Genomic DNA, 18,133 nt, shown 5'->3' with positions numbered 1-18,133 from the left:
CGCTGCCCTGTAGCCCATTGTCTTACACCCCTTGGCGGGTCGACGGGAACGCTGTCGCGTTCCACTCTTGAAGGCGAAGAAGTAATGCATGAGTTGTTTCTTCGTCTAGCCGAACCAAATATAGCCAAGCAACAGCAGTTCACCAGGCTAAACAGTGGTTCAACAACTAAAATAAAGGCTAGTATGCTTCGCATCCTGGGCTTAACCTTACCTAAGCCACAGCCATTTTTTTTTCTGTTGGGTTCTCTTTAGTTGTGCGTCATGGCAAACGTCATGGCATGAATTTCAAATCTTTAATGTCGATATGCCAAGTAGGGGCGAAAAAGGAAACTGAACGTATGTCCAGAAATCCTGGGTCCAGAAATCCTGGAACTAGCGGTCTACCACCGAGAGGCGGTAGACCGCTAGTTCCGCTGCGGTGGTTTATAGTGTCTGTGACGTTACGTTACTAAGCAGGTGGTTGCTGGTTCGATCCCCACCCGACAGGGCCGCATTTCGATCGGCGTTGGTGGAATGCAAAAACGTCCGTGCATTCGTGCTTCGTGTGCGCCACTAGGGAGCTGATAAAGATATTGATTTCTTCTTTTTTGTCGTTACGAAACACAGGTAAACATAGTACTTGAGTAATTAGGAACGTTGCATGAGAGCGAATATTGATAATGTGATAAGACCCTACTGTATGTCGTGGTTATCTTAAGTTGAGACGCGTGGGCATTTCTTGATTTGTTTCTCTTTTCTCTTTTTTCATTTGGTTGGTGTTTCCTACGTGGATGTATGTCGACCGGAGAATTCAGTAAAACTCGACTCCTTGAGAAAGTGCTCGTGTCGTCCTGTTTACTTCTTTTCTGTGTACTCTAGCGCTATTTTTTTGTGTGTGTGTGTGTGACAGCCGCCATTAGTACGCCGCTTCATTCAACAAAAACAAAACGATTTTCACAAACGACCAACTTTGTAAATGCGACCCTTAAAGCATATTTGCTTTCGTTCAATATTCCATGAAAATTTAAATGCACTGAACAAGTTGTCGAAGAATAACCGAGCAACCCATGAAAAAAATATAATTGACACCGCCGGTTCCACGCATTAAAGATGCGACCTATTCAGTTTTTTGACTGCGGTATAAATAAGTTGTCCAAGCGCGCAGGTGTTTAGGTTGGATTTATTTTGGTTGGAGGTGGTTGCAGGTGTTTAGGTTGGATTTATTTATTTATTTACTTGGCATACTTCCTAGACATGAAGGCACCACAGGAAGAAGTGGGGAATTGCGAGCATTGTACCGGGGAAAATATGACTACAACTTCAATAACGTGCAACGCAACTTTAAAACGGACCTCATGTACAGTAGCCCTTGATGTAGGTGCTGGCGACGACGGAGGCGGTAAGGTGGTTCCGATTCGGTGCTAGACTTCTGGCTGAAGTAATTATTACGCACATTAGTTCAGCAAGATGGCAAATAAATGTTGAAATTATGGAGCACGATTTTACAGGTATGGGACGAAAAATAGAAACCTAATTATTAGCTGACCACGGCAAACAAAGCTATCTGAATATTTGACTGTGTTCAGTACTGTTGGGCCATTCGTAGCTGCACAACCGTGCCGTCAATGAAGTAATAAAATTAATTAATTAATTAAAAAAAATTAATCTCCAGGACGACAGTTGGCAGACACTCAGGTGAAAAGCAGTCAGAGGCATTTTGTGCGTCCAAGCTAGGAAGCATACACAAACAGAAACGTTTGCAGCATCGAAGGAACGAAGAAACAGTCAAGAAAAACACCACTTGTGACAGACGCATACGCGCGACAAAGATATTCTGGAGCCGTGTTTATGTAACGATTACTTTCATTTTCCATAGCTACTTGCCCTTCGTCATTCACGGCACCTTTACGTTATCGTCAGTGTCAGTCACTCGTTGCGATGTGTGATAAAAAAAAAGAATATAATCGGCGATAAAGAAAGACCCTTTAAAATACAGGGGCTTTATAATGTAAAACTATTCCAATATGTTTTTATTCCACTCTCCTGACGTCGAATTTGCGTAACCGCTGACGCAAGCACCGGGCGGTCACCCACAGGGTTGTCTGAAAAGACCAATCAAACGCTCTCCTGTTCATAGGAGGTAAGTTTTGTTTGCTTGAAAAACGAATAACATTGTCTACACTGAGCGGCTTGTCTTATCTAATTGGCTGATAAGAGGCGAGGAGCACGCTCAAGTGGAGAGGGATTCTATGGAGCAGAGCCACTGCACTGAAAATCGATAACCGTATCAAGAGGGTGGTGCCGGCGTCTGCGGTTGGTCCGCTTTGCCTTACTTGGCTTGCGGTGGCTCGTCGAAAATCGCACGAGCATGCAACGGAAGCTTAAGAATGACGCTGAAGCTCATCCTCAGCAAAGAACATTTGGCAGAACGAGGTCGTAAACGTGCCGAAAGGGCTCGAAAACGTTACACGGCCATGCAAAAAGTTTTATTATACGCAATTAAACCCATGCTCTCTGGCAAGTGTGAGTCGCCAGTGCCTGAGCGATCGGTGGTAGCCATCTTTTATTCCTTTCGAAACGGGGCAGTCTGCGGCTAGGCAGAAGAAAACTCAGTTTTGTTCGGCATATTAATGCATATTAGTACACGTCACTTTGACGCGTGAGTTTTTGCGGTTTTTTGACGTCGCGTGACAGGCAGGTGAAGTAGGTGCAGCCCAAAAACTTTTGACCAATAGCCGAGGGCTAAAGGTGAAAAGGGGTCGAATCAGAAATAACGATCTTTCTTTTGTTCGACCAAATCATGCATAATCAGTGTGTACACTTCATATCAGATGCGGAGCTATCACGGTTTTCGTGACGTCACGTGACAGACAGGTTAAGTCGGGGTGGTCCCAAAAAGTTTTGACCGATCGGGGAGGGCTGATTGCAGAATTGGAATAGAAAAGTTTGAAATAGTTTTACGTTACAGAGTCCCAGCCTGCTTTACTAAGAAATTTCTTTAACTGTACCAAACAGATACATGAAAAGTGGCATGGGAAATTCTCTTAACCTAAGAACAAACACAGAGTAACAAAGGTTAAACTAAACGCAAGGGCACGGCATGCGCGGCCCTAGCAGTAAGGCTTTATGATATGCACAAAGGGTTATTGCTCGCGCAAGAACACTTTACGCAGGTTACAGCGCGGGTGCTCACCGTCTCATGTAGCTTTGTCCGTGAACTAAAACGCCAGGAGAGAAATCGCTTAGACGCGCCCGAGATACAGATGAACCGGGCTTTGGACTACGGACGGTTAATTACGGACAATAAGTTCTACGGGGCCACGCACCCACGCAGCTTCCTTACGAAGAAGGTCTGCACGCATATATGTAATTAGGCGTAATATCTCCTTTGGCAAGCCGTGCAGCGGAAACAAAAAACAAATATTCGCAAGCTGGTGTGGCGGCTGTATGCTATCATAGCCACAGGCAGCAGTGCGGTAAAGCTGATACCTCTTGTTTTAAAACGGTCGATAAAGAAACCCCACATACACACGCATTAATGTATGCACCGAGTCCCGATTTACTCTCTTGTATAAGAAGAAAACGAAAAATAAAGAGTTACTTCATCCTCCAAAACGGCGCTTCTCGACGCCAAATGCGCAATACGCTGCACAGAGCCGGAAACGTATTGAAATTACGTAAGATGTGAGCAAATGTTTCGCCGAGGCGGGCCGCGTAAGCCAAGGGCAAGACGAACGGCGCCACGCTCCAGCATCCGGCGGCTAAACGGGGCGGCGCTTGTATATCGAAAACAATCGAGCCTCGGCGAACATCCACGGGATCGTGCACGAGCGAGCTCTTCATGCATGACTCATGAGTCGAGGAACTCGCGAGCGAGTCTTGCGCGCTCAGCCGATGCGGTTTTCCGTTTCTCGTTGAGTTCTTTATTCACCCCCCCCCCCCACACACACACACACACGCAAACACACTCTTCTTCGAGGCTCATCAACATGCCACTGACGTTCGCTGACGCGCCTGTCGCCTGAGCTGTGACACGTGCAGTCGTCGGCCTTTCCGAGTCGCGCGTCTCGTCGTTTCTTTTTTTTTTTTTTTTGTCGCCGACGTTTGTGCCGAGTCCGTATGCTACGACGCGTGCGTGGGTGCATGCATATTTACGATACTGACTTCCCGTCTTTTCTTGGCGTTCGCCACTTCCGACAAGCTCGTTGCCGATACTGGGCGTCTCGATAGGAAATGCGTCAACAGAGCCAGAGTCTTACCCCAGTGCCACCACAGCAACACCCGCCATTGGAGCGAAAACAGTTGCCATTTCGATTTACACGGCCGTCGCATCTACTTCCTGCGAGAAGTTGTGACGTAACTTGAGTCAACACTTGAGGCGTACATTTGAATAGTCGTCCGTAGCCGCCGCCGTAGGCTCAGTGGTCGTGGCGTTCGGCTGATGCGTGCGTAGCTGCGGGGTTCGATTCCCAGCAGCCGTGGTTTAATGAGGCGAAACGCAAAATAGTTTGTCTAACTTAGAGATTTAGATGCACATTAATAAGGGCATATGGTCAAAATTAATCCGCAGCTCTCCAATCCCATGGCGCCTCTCGAAAACATCAGTGCTCTACATTCGGATGTTAAGACCCACGATTCAATAGAACGCTGAAGGGAGCAGCAAGCAGGGCACGCAACACAAACAAGCAGACGGGGATTCTGAAGCAGATGTACGAGGGAGGTTCCGAAAGTAAGTTGCGTCGTTTATTTACACAGGGAAACTTTGTTGCCAAAAAAATGATGCGCAATGGCATCATGAACTATACACCTCGCACTATTTTTTTCACATAGTCGCCACCTACATTGAGGCGTTTGTCGTAGCGTACCAATGCGGAAGATGACGACGATGCAGCCTTTGTCAGAGTTGTCAACACAGCTACAATCGCACAGCAGCAACGCGACGACTCGGCATTGCAACCCATTATAAGTTTCTTGGAGGGTCACACTTCCGTTGTCCCAAGGCTTTTTGCAAGAGGGCTACCATCATTTTGCTTGCCTAACGACGTCCTGTATAAGGCAAACTCCTCTCCCAACGGAAACACGTATTTACGTGTCGTCCCAACCGCTCTCAGGTGTGAGGTATTGCAGGCATCCCATGAAGAAGCAACATCCGGTCATTTGGGCTACACACGATCGCTGTGTAGGGTGAGGCAACAATATTATTGGCCAATACTCACGGCGACCGTTCAACAATACTGCCGGTCGTGCCTTGAATGCCAGCAGCGAGAAGTGCCAGCAGTCAGACCAGCAGGCTTCCTCCATCCTATTGAAGTGCCCGAAACTTAATTTGCTTAAGTCGGAATGGATCTTCTACGCCCATTCCCAGCTTCGGCTGCGGGTCACAGGTATATTATCGTAGACACAGACAACCTTACTCGCTACGCCGAAACCAATGCTCTGGCGCGTAGCACGGTAAGTGAAGCAGTCCGATTTTTTATAGAGGATGCTGTACTGAGGCACGGTGCTCCAGCAGTACTCTTAACTGACCGGGAAAGTGCATTTACAGCCGAGCTATTGGACGCACTATTAAGACTCAGTGGAACAGCTCACCGGCGAACAACGGCGTACCATTCGCAAACGAACGGACTGACAGAACGCCAGAATAAGATGCTCGCGGATATGCTGTCCATGTACGTGAATGCGGAGCACAAGAACTGGGATGAAATTTTCCCGCATGTCACCTTCGCATACAACACGGCTCAGCAAGAGACAACACGAATGACACCGTTCCGTCTCCTACATGGTCGTGATGTCACGACTATGTTAGATACGATGCTGCCACATAAATTCGATGACATCGAAACAGATGCTGACGACTTCACTCAGCGGGCTCAAGAAGCGCGACAACTTGCTCGCAGATGTATTCATAGGCAGCAGGATTACGACTCGAGACGCTATTATCTTCGTCAACGATCAGTCTCCTACGAACCCGGAGAGAGAGTTTGGGTTTGGAATCCCATTCGTCGTCACGCCCTTTCGGAGAAACTGTTACAGCGCTACTTCGAGCCGTATAAAGCTCTTCGGCGGCTCACTGATTTCAATTATGAGGTTGCTCCCGATAGTCCGCATTGCTCAAGGCGTCGACGGCATCTACCGGAGGTTGTGCACGTGGTCCGGATGAAGCCCTATTTGTCCGAGTGAATTCGCCGCAATGCGAGCGTGTTCCGATCCTCTGGTCTTGACGATAAAGTGTCGGGACGATGCTTTCTAGGTAGAGAAGCTAATGTCCCGACTAAAGGACAGCAAGGACACAGAAGAAAACTAATTGAGAGACACGAGCAGCGGCTACGCTCCCTTTTGGAAAGAAGACGAAGTTGGCGCGTTAGCTCTTGTGGTCTTCGAATACAGAGCTGGTTTTGTTTCTCGCATCCTCGTCTTGCGTCCTGTGTTTTTGACGTCGTGACAATACACAAGGTGTTTCAGCGAACACTTTCAAAAATCTTTAGAAGTTGCCTGTGGCAGATATCACAATTCTAGTTCATGAGCTGGTCTACTCGAAGCGGCGGACAACACTTGCATAAAAAAATGAGATGTAAAATCGAATAATTAATAAAAATTCACTAATTCAGTTTTTAACTAATTACATTATGGCCCATATTGCAATTTGAAAATTATAGCATGGAGTTTGCAAGGCGGATTCACTTGGAATGAATTTTCAAGATGACACAAGTTTCGAGATATAAATTCCCGAACGTTGCGGAGAACTGAATTGGCGTTCCAGTTAATTTGTTAACAAAACGTTGTTTCATGCACTGAAGCACACAAGTAACTGGAACGCCAAAACATTTCTCCACAAAGTTCGGGAATTTATATCTCGAAACTTGTGTCTTCTTGAGAGTTCGTTCCAAGTGCTTTCCGAAGTCCACTGCTAGAATTTGTAAATTGCAATATGGGTCAGAAGATAATTATATTAAAAGTTAGTGAATTCTTCTTAATTAGACAACTTCGCATTTCAATTTTTTGTGCAAGTAGTGTCCCCCGCTTCGAGTAGACCGGCTCATAAACTAGAATTGAGCTATCTGGCACAGGAAACCTCCAAAAAATTTTGAAAGCGTTCGATGAAACACCCTGTATATATATGAACAATGGTGTACCGTATGTACCATTGTAGGAATACGGACAGCTATAGATGGATGGATGGATGGATGGATGGATGGATGGATGGATGGATGGATGGATGGATGGATGGATGGATGGATGGATGGATGGATGGATGGATGGATGGATGGATGGATGGATGGATGGATGGATGGATGGAATAACTTTAATGAAAGGTCCAGATGATCAAATGGGTTTTGTATCCGCTCTTTGCGTCCAGTCTGTGCTGTCTAGTGTAATGTCTACACCACATCTCACAAGTCGTTTGCGGCACTGCCGAAGATAGGAGGCGTACGCAGGTAGTATGCTTGCGCAGCGTAATATAGTCCCGGGCGTAACTTTCTTATCATTGGCGCAGTTAGACAGCTTTGTTTTTGCTTGGTACATGATACGTTACAGCTATAAGTGGCGTGTTAGGACTTTTGCGCGTACAGTTCGTATACCGTGGATTGCGGTGGCGGCGAACAAATGACGCGGCGCGGATAAACACATCTCGAGGTTCATTCGGCCTTCCTGTTGCCTAAGGAGTCGTGCAGCCTCCCCTATGCTGCAAACTACTCGTGAGACTGAGTACAATGTGTGTAGGGCTGTGTTCTTAGGCATAACAGTTACTTTCCATACATTTGAAGTTCTATACCTTTCCATAAGTTATGGAAAGACAATTGCCTAATGGAAGTCCTTCTTTTTTTTTTAAACCGACAGAGTTTTAATATCGGCTGTAGCAGATAGCACAATTCTTGTCCTAGAGCTGGATTACTCGAAGAGGTGTACATTACTTGGACGATAAATTGAACTACATAATCTACTTTTTAATGAATAAGCTTTTTCTCTAATTACTTGATGGCACACACTGCAATTTATTAATTGCAGATGGTGAGCTCTCCAGGCGCATCCACGTGGAACGAATTCACAGGATGAAAACAATTTTGAGATATTCATTCACAAAGTGTGCGACAAAACAAACTAGTTTTCTAGTTACTTTTGTGTTTCAAGACATGAAACAATGGCTTGTTAAAAAAGTGAGTGGAACAACTCTTTGACGGCGCCTATGCGGAAACCAGTGCCATCCTCCGAATTCGTTCCAAGTGGACAAGCTTTGTCTATCGGCTACAATTTGTATATAGCAATATGTGAAGTAAAGTAATTAGTTCCAACATATTCATTATTTTTTTAATTATTCAGCTACGCATTTCGATCTGTTGTGCAACTATGGCGACCTTTTCGAGAAATCTCTTTCAGTGATTACTGTTGGGCCATCCTCGACAGTGTACTATGAGATATTTGTATAGGCTTAAGAGACACCTGGTAAAAGTTTCCATGAGCTCTCATATATAGTTCAAATCTAAGATGCCATGTTTCGAATATGTGTTAACGACTTTTTGTGGGCGTTTCGCCGATAGCGAGATAATAATATGTAATAAATGTAAATATCTTCCCAACTTGCTTTTCTTTCTTACCACCCTTCAAAACTGACTCACATAAATCCAAAGCCTCTCGCTGTCGACAGCCGCTGAGCTTTAAAGACGACAAGAAATGAATCAAATCGGATAAAAAACAGCATTCGTACAAAATACAGATTCTGACCTATATCGAAAGTCTCGGTTCGCTCAGTAAATGACACATCTGCGCGCTGAAAGCGAAGCAGCAGTCCTTTCTGCCTGCGCGCTTTGGCTGTTGTTGGATGGGAAACACTCTGTGCTTGGCAAAACAAGCAGCCGTGCCTGCGTGCCAAACGACAACGCTTTCTTCGTACATTTCGTCGTACCGTCTGCGGCGGCGTGGTTTGTTTGTATGTCGCTTTTTAACGCTGGTACCGACCCAACGAAGATACACCTATCGATGTTATTGGCGATTACATCTGCAGTGCGCAACATCCTTTCCGACCCAAGCTGATGCTCCATCCCCAGCTCTTCTTCTGTATCCTGTGTTTGACATTCCTTGTCATCTTTCGTCCTATCTGTTTATCGCTGCGTCTGACTCACGATCGTGCCATCTGTATTCTCCCGGTGCTGGTTTTTCTGCAAGAGTATTGGCAGCAAATATTTTTTTAGCCACCGACGTCCTTCTCGGTGCCAAGTTTGACGTCATTTTCCCTACCGGCGCACCACGTTTCGGAGAAAAGCGAGAGCGATCACGCGGCGTTATTACTCGTATGTTGACGCTCGCACCCAATTTTTCATTACTATCGCTCAAGCATCGACGGACGACTGGGTCAGCTAGTCACGTTGGTCAGGTGGGCGATAAACGCGACCTTGCGAAATACCCTTCACTGGCTGTTCCGCAAGGCAGCCTCGATTTCTCATCGTTGTGCCTCACACGCTAACCTGGTCAACAAAGGACGTTCCGCATTTCATAGGATTTCCTCCGCCACTGGTTGCGGACATAAAGTCGCGGTTTCGCCACAACGCGGTTGCATAAAACGAGCCGGGCTTCCCTAGCTCCATATTGTACGCTCTACATTGTGGCCGACGGGTAGCACGTCTAGACGTGTCGTGCTCCTAATTATAAATGAGCGCGACCGCGGACGTCATAGTGCAAGATAACGTGTCCACGATGGTACATACTGAAATACTCCACGTTTGCCATTCGGCATGTCTATAGCGCCAGCGTTTAGTGTTTCTAAGAAGGGTCAATAGACCTTTCCAGCGAGAGCTGCGTGGACATCGCCGCAAAGCCCTCAGCACTGTCGCGAGCCCGCGTCAAACGCATACGGACTGCGGCCCTGCGCGCGCTTTACGTTAACACGACTCCCTTAATGTGCATCGAGCCGAAACGCGTTTCCTATTTAACTTCGGTGAAGAAAGCAAGCATCTCAGTGAGAAGCGAGAAACGAGAGTTCTTATACAGCGGAGAGAGCGAAGGTGGTGGTGGTGGTGGTGATAAACTTTATTGAAAGGGGGAAGGGTAAAGAGGGACGTGGCTGAGCGTTAGGGCTCAAGTAAGGCCCTGGGCCTGCTTGGCCTTTTCCGCCCAGTCCACCAGTTCCAATTGTCGGTCGACGTCCCCGGAACTGAGCCAGGCTGTCCAGTCAGTCTCGCTGCTGACGGGGGGATGAGAGAACGGGAGCGAGGTGCATTCCCACATTATGTGTGTGAGTGTTCCTGTTTCTGAACAGAGCCTACATTTGTCGCTTTCCCTGCCCCCTGTGATTTTGTTAATGTATTTTGGGTGTGGGTATGTATTTGTCTGAAGTCGCCGAAACGCGACCGCTTGCGTTTTGTCGAGTTGCTTGGCCGGTGGTGGGAGCGCGCGACGCCTCAAGCGATACCGATGGGCTATTTCATATAATAAGTCTCGCAGGGTTCCTCGTGTGTCTCCTCCTCATTCACGCCGTCCGCATCCGCGGACGAGGCTCGGCGCGCGAGATCTCGAGCCAAACTGTGAGCCGACGCGTTGCCGGGCACAGCCGCGTGCCCGGCAACGAAGAGCGAAGGAGTTTCGAGACACGTGCAGAAAGCGAAGTGGATCGGCGCAGTGTAGGGCAGAACAGCCAGACTGTGCAGCGTAAAAAAAAAAAGATCGAGAGCCGCAAGGCACACCTCTAAACGAAGAACTGCGGTTACATTCGCTATGCGATTACCATTCACCGCCTACCTCAGCCACTTCGTGCCTATCAGACTGCCCAGCTTCCTTACGCCGTTCTTCAATGGAAAAAAAAAATTGTTTAAAGTTTCACCGATGCTTGGTGATTCGAACCCACGTCACGCGAGCTCCTCAGGCACAGCAGCCCGACACTTTAGCGCCGCACCGTGAATGTACGTGGGTAGAGGCAGGCAGAGAAGCCCGGCTGTAGCGTGCTGCTCATACATGACGCATTATGGCGGGGACAAGTGGTGAGTCGCTACATCGCGTGAATGCTGATCGCATCAACCCTTTAAGCACGAGACATGTAAATAGCCGAGACAGTATGTTATTTTCCAAATAAATGTTCAAGGTTCATTTAGAATAAGTATAGTCAGCAAAAAGAGAAAAATAATATTTTGAGGTAGCTTTTATAGTAAAAGGGGGGCAACACTAGGCAGAAAACTGGAAGTTATGCTTCACCCCCGGTCACCTATGGCATTGTTTGGAACTTTCACAGAGAGCTAGCTCTCTTTTACGCACCAGATGCTTTTTTTGCAGACATGTGTTAAAAATATCTGTATATTGCATTTGGCTTACATTGTGTGCGTTGCGCCACTGCAGTCGGAAATGTTGCATCGGTTTGTTTCCTCTGACCGTGCCTTCATAAGAAAGCAAGTTCGTTCGTTCGTTCGTTCGTTCGTTCGTTCGTTCGTTCGTTCGTTCGTTCGTTCGTTCGTTCGTTCGTTCGTTCGTTCGTTCGTTCGTTCGTTCGTTCGTTCGTTCGTGCGTGCGTGCGTTCGTGCGTTCGTGCGTTCGTTCGTTTGTTTGTTTGTTTGTTTGTTTGTTTGTTTGTTTGTTTGTTTGTTTGTTTGTTTGTTTGTTTGTTTGTTTGTTTCGAAGAGTCGCTCATACCCAATATAGGGAATCAGTCAAGAACGAGGTGACAGTGACAGTGACAAGAACTTTATTAGAGTGTCCTGAGGAACTTGATTGGGGGGAACCGAAGGTTCCCCGATCAAGTTGGTGGCTCCGCCCATGACGGGAGCTAAACAATATTTAGTCGAGTCCAAAAATAACCATCCTGAAATTTTGAATAGATAAATAGAATGAAGTCACGTAAAATTTAAGAAATTAGCAAGCTTTCAAAAAATTTACCGCCCAATGACCCCGTACAGATGGTAAGCCAGCGAAGGTGAAATGTGCGGCCCCAGTGTTTCTGACGGTTCATTAAAGTCTTTCTCAATTATTGGTAACGGCTTTGTGTTTCTTAATGAGGTTACGCACACGTTTGGCTTGGGTTCATCGCATTCAGGAGTGCATATTCTCGGGCTAGTTGGTTGGTCGCATCAATTGAAGTCATAGTGCTGGATTGACACGGACAAGAAAGAGGACAGGACGTGCACTAACTATCAACTGAATTTTATTTAAGAAAAGCATGGTACTTATACCGGCTTAAGTACCAACCCGGCATAAGCCGGTATAAGTACCGTGCTTTTCTGAAATAAAATTCATTTGAAAGTTAGCGCACGCCCTGTCGTCTTTCTTGTCCGTGTCAATGCAGCGCTATGACTCCAGTTGATTTATCAGATTATTTATTTGAAATTCGACACATTGCACTTCGCATAATCAACGTCACGGAGGGGTGCAATGAGTGGTTGATTGTGTTAATCCAGGGGGTTCATCAAATCCTTTCTGAATTATGTTACGCATTTGGGTTTTGTAATGCGTTAATCATAGTGTTTAGGACTCGGTCGTGCACCGTAGTTACCAATGTGACACACGGGGGCCGCACATTTCATTTAATTAGAAGAAGGGACACATTTTTGAACCTATTGCGAACTCGGAGAGGGACTGCTGCGTGAGCGCTCTGCTGCGAGAGACAACCGACGTCACTATCGGCGTAGCCAACGCCGCGCCACACCTTTGCTGCGAGATTATTATGTCATCATGATATTCCCTTAACCCTGTGTCCCTCTGTATTTCTTACCTAAAATAATACCCAGATAACTGTATAAGTTTTACTAGCGTAGAATTTCTACACCTATACCCAGCGAGAAATTGCAATGGCTCATACGCCCCTAACCAATAGCTCGTACCACCGCAGGAGGGTTTCTGTGGTCGGACCACGAGTGTTTCGCCTAGGCATATAACAGCTGCGCTGTAAAAAGCAACTTGCGCGCCAAACTTCTTCCTCGTGCAGCATTTTTGCTCTGAACAAACATATGAGGCTTGCGGCCTTTCATTCGGTGTTGGCCGAAGACATTTAGCCAGTAACTAGCTCTGTACTCTATACAGAAACATAGCAAAAAAAAATTCTGGTTTGTTGTCCATGGACAACACTCGTCCATGAAGGGTTAACATCTTCAATAATTGTGGGATGGGCTTTGCGAGAATTTCTTTTCGTTGCCTAACTCCAGCGATACCCCGCAACAGCAATATCATCCGTTTTCTGTCACCAGACCAATCTCGTCAATTGAATTCGTCAGGGGTGCTTTTCTGTGCAAAATCGAGTGAGCAAACTAGGATTCTGAGAGTCCAACAGTCATGTATGATTGTAATAGTTTGCTCAGAAAAAAAACGAAGTGAATTTCAGCCCTCACATACAACGTGCGGCGCTAGAATCATCTTTTATTGTCAAGCATTCTACGGTTCACTCAGTTGCACTTTCAATACACAAATTATTGCATTGCACAAAGAGCATTCTGTTGCACTTTGTATTGAACCTTGCATTGTATTTTGCGGTTTCTGTTTCGCCTTGTTTCTGGCCTCTACAATGAAAAGATATGACGCCATCCCAGCTCTGTAAAAGTAGATGTCCAGCAAAACTGTTACAAAACTACCACTACTGCTGAGGGGGATATGCAATGCTTTATTGATAGTTCGGATGCTTGTTTTGAGCTTGTTCTTTATTGAAACGTATGCTGTTCTGTGTGTTGTGTGGGTGATTTCGATGAATGTATTCACTGTTCACTTCGCTTTGCTGAGCATTTATAGCCTCGGCCTTACACGGGTATGAGCCATTGCATTTTTGCTTGCTTACGGGGGTATGAACCATTGCTGATGATTATGGATGCTTGTGTTGAGTTTGTTTTTATTGAAACGTACGCTGTTCTGTACGTTGTATGCGTGATTCCAATGAATATTTGCACTGCTAGCTGCACTTTGCTGAGTGGCTCTAGCCTCTGCATTACGAGGGGGATGAACGATTGCATTTTTGCATTCTTCGGGCGTTATGAGCCATTTCTGTTGATGAGAATTTTTGTACATGGACGGACACAGAAAATGCTAACCACTGAGAAGCTAAAAGCTTCGCTGTGAAATTCTAACTGCGTGCAGGCGACTTCTGGCAGCCAAGCTAAAGAAAAGAGGCAACGTGAAGGAAGTAAGATGAAAGGATGAATGGAACAAGTGGCCATTAGACTATTTTGTGAAGAGGTAGGAGTGTATGAAAGCTCGGAAAAAGAGAGAAAGAAAAAAAGCGCAAGCTTTTTTCGACACATGTGCGCGCAGAGAATTTGGTGATTGATTTGTTCGCGGAGAGAAAAAACACTCCTGAATATGCATGAATTTTTCAATTACAAAATTGGAAACCTTTATTAATTTCCCAGCCTACATTATTCTTCGGAGTACACTGGCATCGCTTTCATACACCGCAGGTGGTCCTTGTACAAACTCTTATTAATGCCTTAAATGTTCGCATCTAAGAGACCCGACCTATTTGGGATTTGCGAGACGTTCTGCAAATCATCTATGACGGCATTTACCCAAGTAAATCCAAAGTTCTCATTTATAATATATTGTATGGTCTATTACAAGATCATTTATTCAGTTAAGTAATAAAAACGGTTATTCCGACAAACGACTCGCAGTGTGAAGAAAAATCGGGAATTTGCATTTGACGCTCCTGCTCTATACTGGGCATTCTGAATCAGGATTCCAGACTATTTATTCGTATTTCTAGCTTACTCTTTAGCTGTGGTGCTAGCCTTAGGCAAACTAAGTTCATCAATAACGAGGATTGTCGTAATAACGGACTCCTTATCCTTAAGCTCATCGCTCATAGCAAATAGCGGTGCTCACCTTTTACATGCAGATTTTACTCAAGCGCGTGCCCAGATCAATTTTATTATATTCCTTTGGGTACCTGGCCATACGGAATTATTTATGAACGAAATGGCTGACCGTAACGCGAGAGCGGCTCTCAATGGCCCTGTACTATCACTACCATCTACGTCAGCTTATTTAGCTATTGCTACATTCAGGAGACATGCAATTGTTTAAGACTTTTTGAGCCCAGCTACAGCTAATTCAGCTTATCAGTTTATCTATGTTCTGGTAGATTCAGGAGGCATGCAGTCATTCAATACTCTTTGAACCTAGCTATAGCTATTTTTTTACGCATGAATAGTTGCTAGTACCTTTACACCTTTACACAAAAGTTCATTTTGCCTCAGAAAAACCCGGTTTTTACCCGATTACGTCTTCGGGATGTACCTGTCTTAAACTTTTACCCTTACGGGGCAGGCCTGGCGCCCTCCCCTCTGTGCCCAATCTGTGGAAGTGAGAATATAGGTCACCTTTTCTGATTCTGTCACCATTTTTCTTCTTTAAAGAAAAATATTTGAGAATCACAGCTTACATGACTGTTTATTTTTTTACGCTCTGGTCATTTTTTTTCTCTAGGAGCCTCCTCTTTTGGGAACTGCCATAGGACTGTTTGCTCAGTAATGCAGGAATTTTTAGATGTGTCAGGGCAGTTTTCTTCAGTTCATCATACGTTATTTCTCGTTCAATTTCTTCCTTTAAAAATGTTTTGCCGATTTTAGTACAAACTGCGATTTTCTAATACCATCCAAATCTTGGTCAATCCTCCGCATTGGGCAAGCGCCATCGTAGAACGATCGTGAGACGAAGCGAAACGAAAACTTCACTCCAAGCCCGCGTAGTTTGTCGAGCCATACCCATGGGTACCGAATCAAACCAAATCACGTGGTCAAAGGCGGTCACACAGACGAGTTGGTGTTAGCGATGAAGACAAAAATAGCCTCACCGCAGCCTAGTTCGCCGATGAATTGCTAGGTCAGTGCTCCAGTATCCATTTTGTATACTTAATGGCTGGCTGTCTAATCGCGCTAATGCGGTGGACAGTGGTTGTTTCCGCGCATCAACGTGAGGACACTCCCATAATAGGGGTTCGATGCTGTTGTCGCAACCACAGACAGCCGACGCAGCATTGTTAGCTCTTCCAATGAGGGTGGAGTCGGCCCTCGTTAATGGGACTCGTCGCTAGGCTTCATCGACCGCTCCAGATAACTATAAACGTTCTCTCTCTCTCTGTCTCTACATATCTGCTACTCTCCCTATCTTTCCCTCTCTCTCTCTCTCTCTCTCTCCTAGACACAACCTTTACAGGAGGGTTGCATAGCATATACGGATTCGGGTGTAGGTGGAAACCGCAGCGAAGGCTTAGGTTGTGCAGATCCGGTGGCTTTGCTCTGACGATAGTGAATGACAGCGCGGACGAAGTTGTCTAGCTGTGTTGATTCAGGAAAGCGGTAAGGAAATAATGAGATGCATTTAATGTGAAGTTGACACAAGCTTGATCTGTGCACCCTTTGTAAATTGTGCCAGGGTTGTCCGCAGAAAATAATTTCGTAACCACTTTGATTGACGCGCTGCAGAAGGTCTAAATATTTCACGTGTCCGCTATCGCGGAGCCCTGTTGAAGAGCTTATTTCGAACGTTGTAAAGTAGACAAAGAACCACAAAATATGAAAAGTCTTGAAAAGCAGTCGGTATCTTGCGGAATGTCTTTCTCTCTATTACGTATAGTGCTTTTGAAGGTAAGGCGTGGCGCACGCAACCATGTCCTTCCTTTTTTTACCCGCCGTGGTTGCTCAGTGGCTATAATGTTGGGCTGCTGAGCGCGAGGTCGCGGGATCGAATCCCGGCCGCGGCGGCCGCATTTCGATGTGGGCGAAATGCAGAAATACCCGTGTGCTTAGATTTAGGTGCACGTGAAAGAACCCAGGTGGTCGGAATTTCAGGAGTCCTCCACTACGGCGTGCCTCATGATCAGAAAGTGTTTTTGGCACGTTAAACCCCATAATTTAAATGTCCTTCCTTTTTCATACATTGCAATTGGTGTAACATCGTATGCGGCGATTACACCGGCAAAAGGCAATGCACCCAACTTTAACGACTTTAAAAAGACCTCGAAATCACGGTCTGTACATCTACCAAACATACAGAAAACCTGCGTACTTGCCAACAAAAGAGCGGACACGACAACTCATCAAGAAAGGGTAGCAGTCCGGTTGAATCTGCTTGCTCATAGATGCCCTTTAGGTCATTGATTCGTCTAAACTGTGCTGGTGAAGAAACAATGGGCTCAGCGTCACGGTCCAGCATTCGCGTTTGTCGACATTATCCTTCAGCATAGTACGCCTGGTCAGCTACTCACAGAAAGAGGTCACTGCTTTTTGTCTCGCGTCGTTAATGGCCTCCTCCGCTCGTGCGCTACGCATCACAAGTTGGCCACTTCCTATCATCCCCAGACTAATGACCTTCCCGAACGTCCCAATCGTACCGTGACTGACATGCTATCTATGTATATTTCCCGTTATCACAGCGAATGGGCCATTGCTCTGCCTTTGTCACCTTTGCCTTATCTTATCTGTGACTTCCCTCGTATTGAAACGGCTGGCTACTCGACCTTTGATGTTCTGTTTCGTCGTGACCCCCTTTTGGCCTTCTACACGGCGCTTCCGTCAGCGTCAACCCATTCATATGCTCATGACGAAATCACCTGTGCGGCCATCGTAAGCACGGTAGCCCGCAACCAGCTCTTCTTGTCGCAGGCCGCACAAAAGTTCCTGTATGATTATCGACACAGAGATGCTTACTTCCCTCCAGGCTCTCTCGTCCTGGTCTGGCTCCCATCCCATCGTGTTGGCCTTTGCGAGAAGCTCCTGTGACGCTACACGTTGGGCCCGGGCCTATCGGGCCCTGCTCCAAGTAACACCTGTCAGCTATCAAATATATCGACTAACACCCAAGTCATCAACTTTCACAACACCAAGCGACATTGTGCATGTTTGCCATCTCAAACTTTGCAACTGCGATACGCCGTCTCAACGATAGCAAGCAACGGGACGGCGCTTCATGCCGCCGGGTGCTATGTTACGGTTGAACGATGAAGATGGAAACGATGTGGGCATGACTGAACGCACGAGCTAGACAGAAGCCTATGTATCTTGTGCTGTGTGGCTTGACAAGCACCAACTAGTTACTGCTGATTAAATACTCCTCGTGCCAATACATTCATATACGTATGTGTACTCGTTGAATGCGCAATGCATCAATGATTGCTGGTTTCTCTACTGAACGGTGGTCATCGTGACGAAAGGAACGAACACACATTTATTGTCATTCGCGTGGACGACGGGACGGC

At 46.2% G+C, this 18,133-nt stretch overlaps 1 protein-coding gene across 1 annotated transcript in view; it reads right to left on the bottom strand.

Moving 5' to 3' along the window:
• Window positions 1-17,627, bottom strand: part of LOC139057743 (uncharacterized) — a 60,826-nt gene extending 43,199 nt beyond the window's left edge. The window contains exon 1 of the mRNA XM_070536495.1: window positions 17,489-17,627. Within this exon, the coding sequence (XP_070392596.1) occupies window positions 17,489-17,627 (139 nt within the window). The remainder of the gene's footprint in view (window positions 1-17,488) is intronic.
• Window positions 17,628-18,133: the final 506 nt, after the last annotated feature.

This window comes from Dermacentor albipictus, chromosome 3, assembly GCF_038994185.2.
Source record: "Dermacentor albipictus isolate Rhodes 1998 colony chromosome 3, USDA_Dalb.pri_finalv2, whole genome shotgun sequence".
NCBI lineage: Eukaryota > Metazoa > Arthropoda > Arachnida > Ixodida > Ixodidae > Dermacentor > Dermacentor albipictus.
This window is presented reverse-complemented; position numbering and strand designations above follow the sequence as displayed.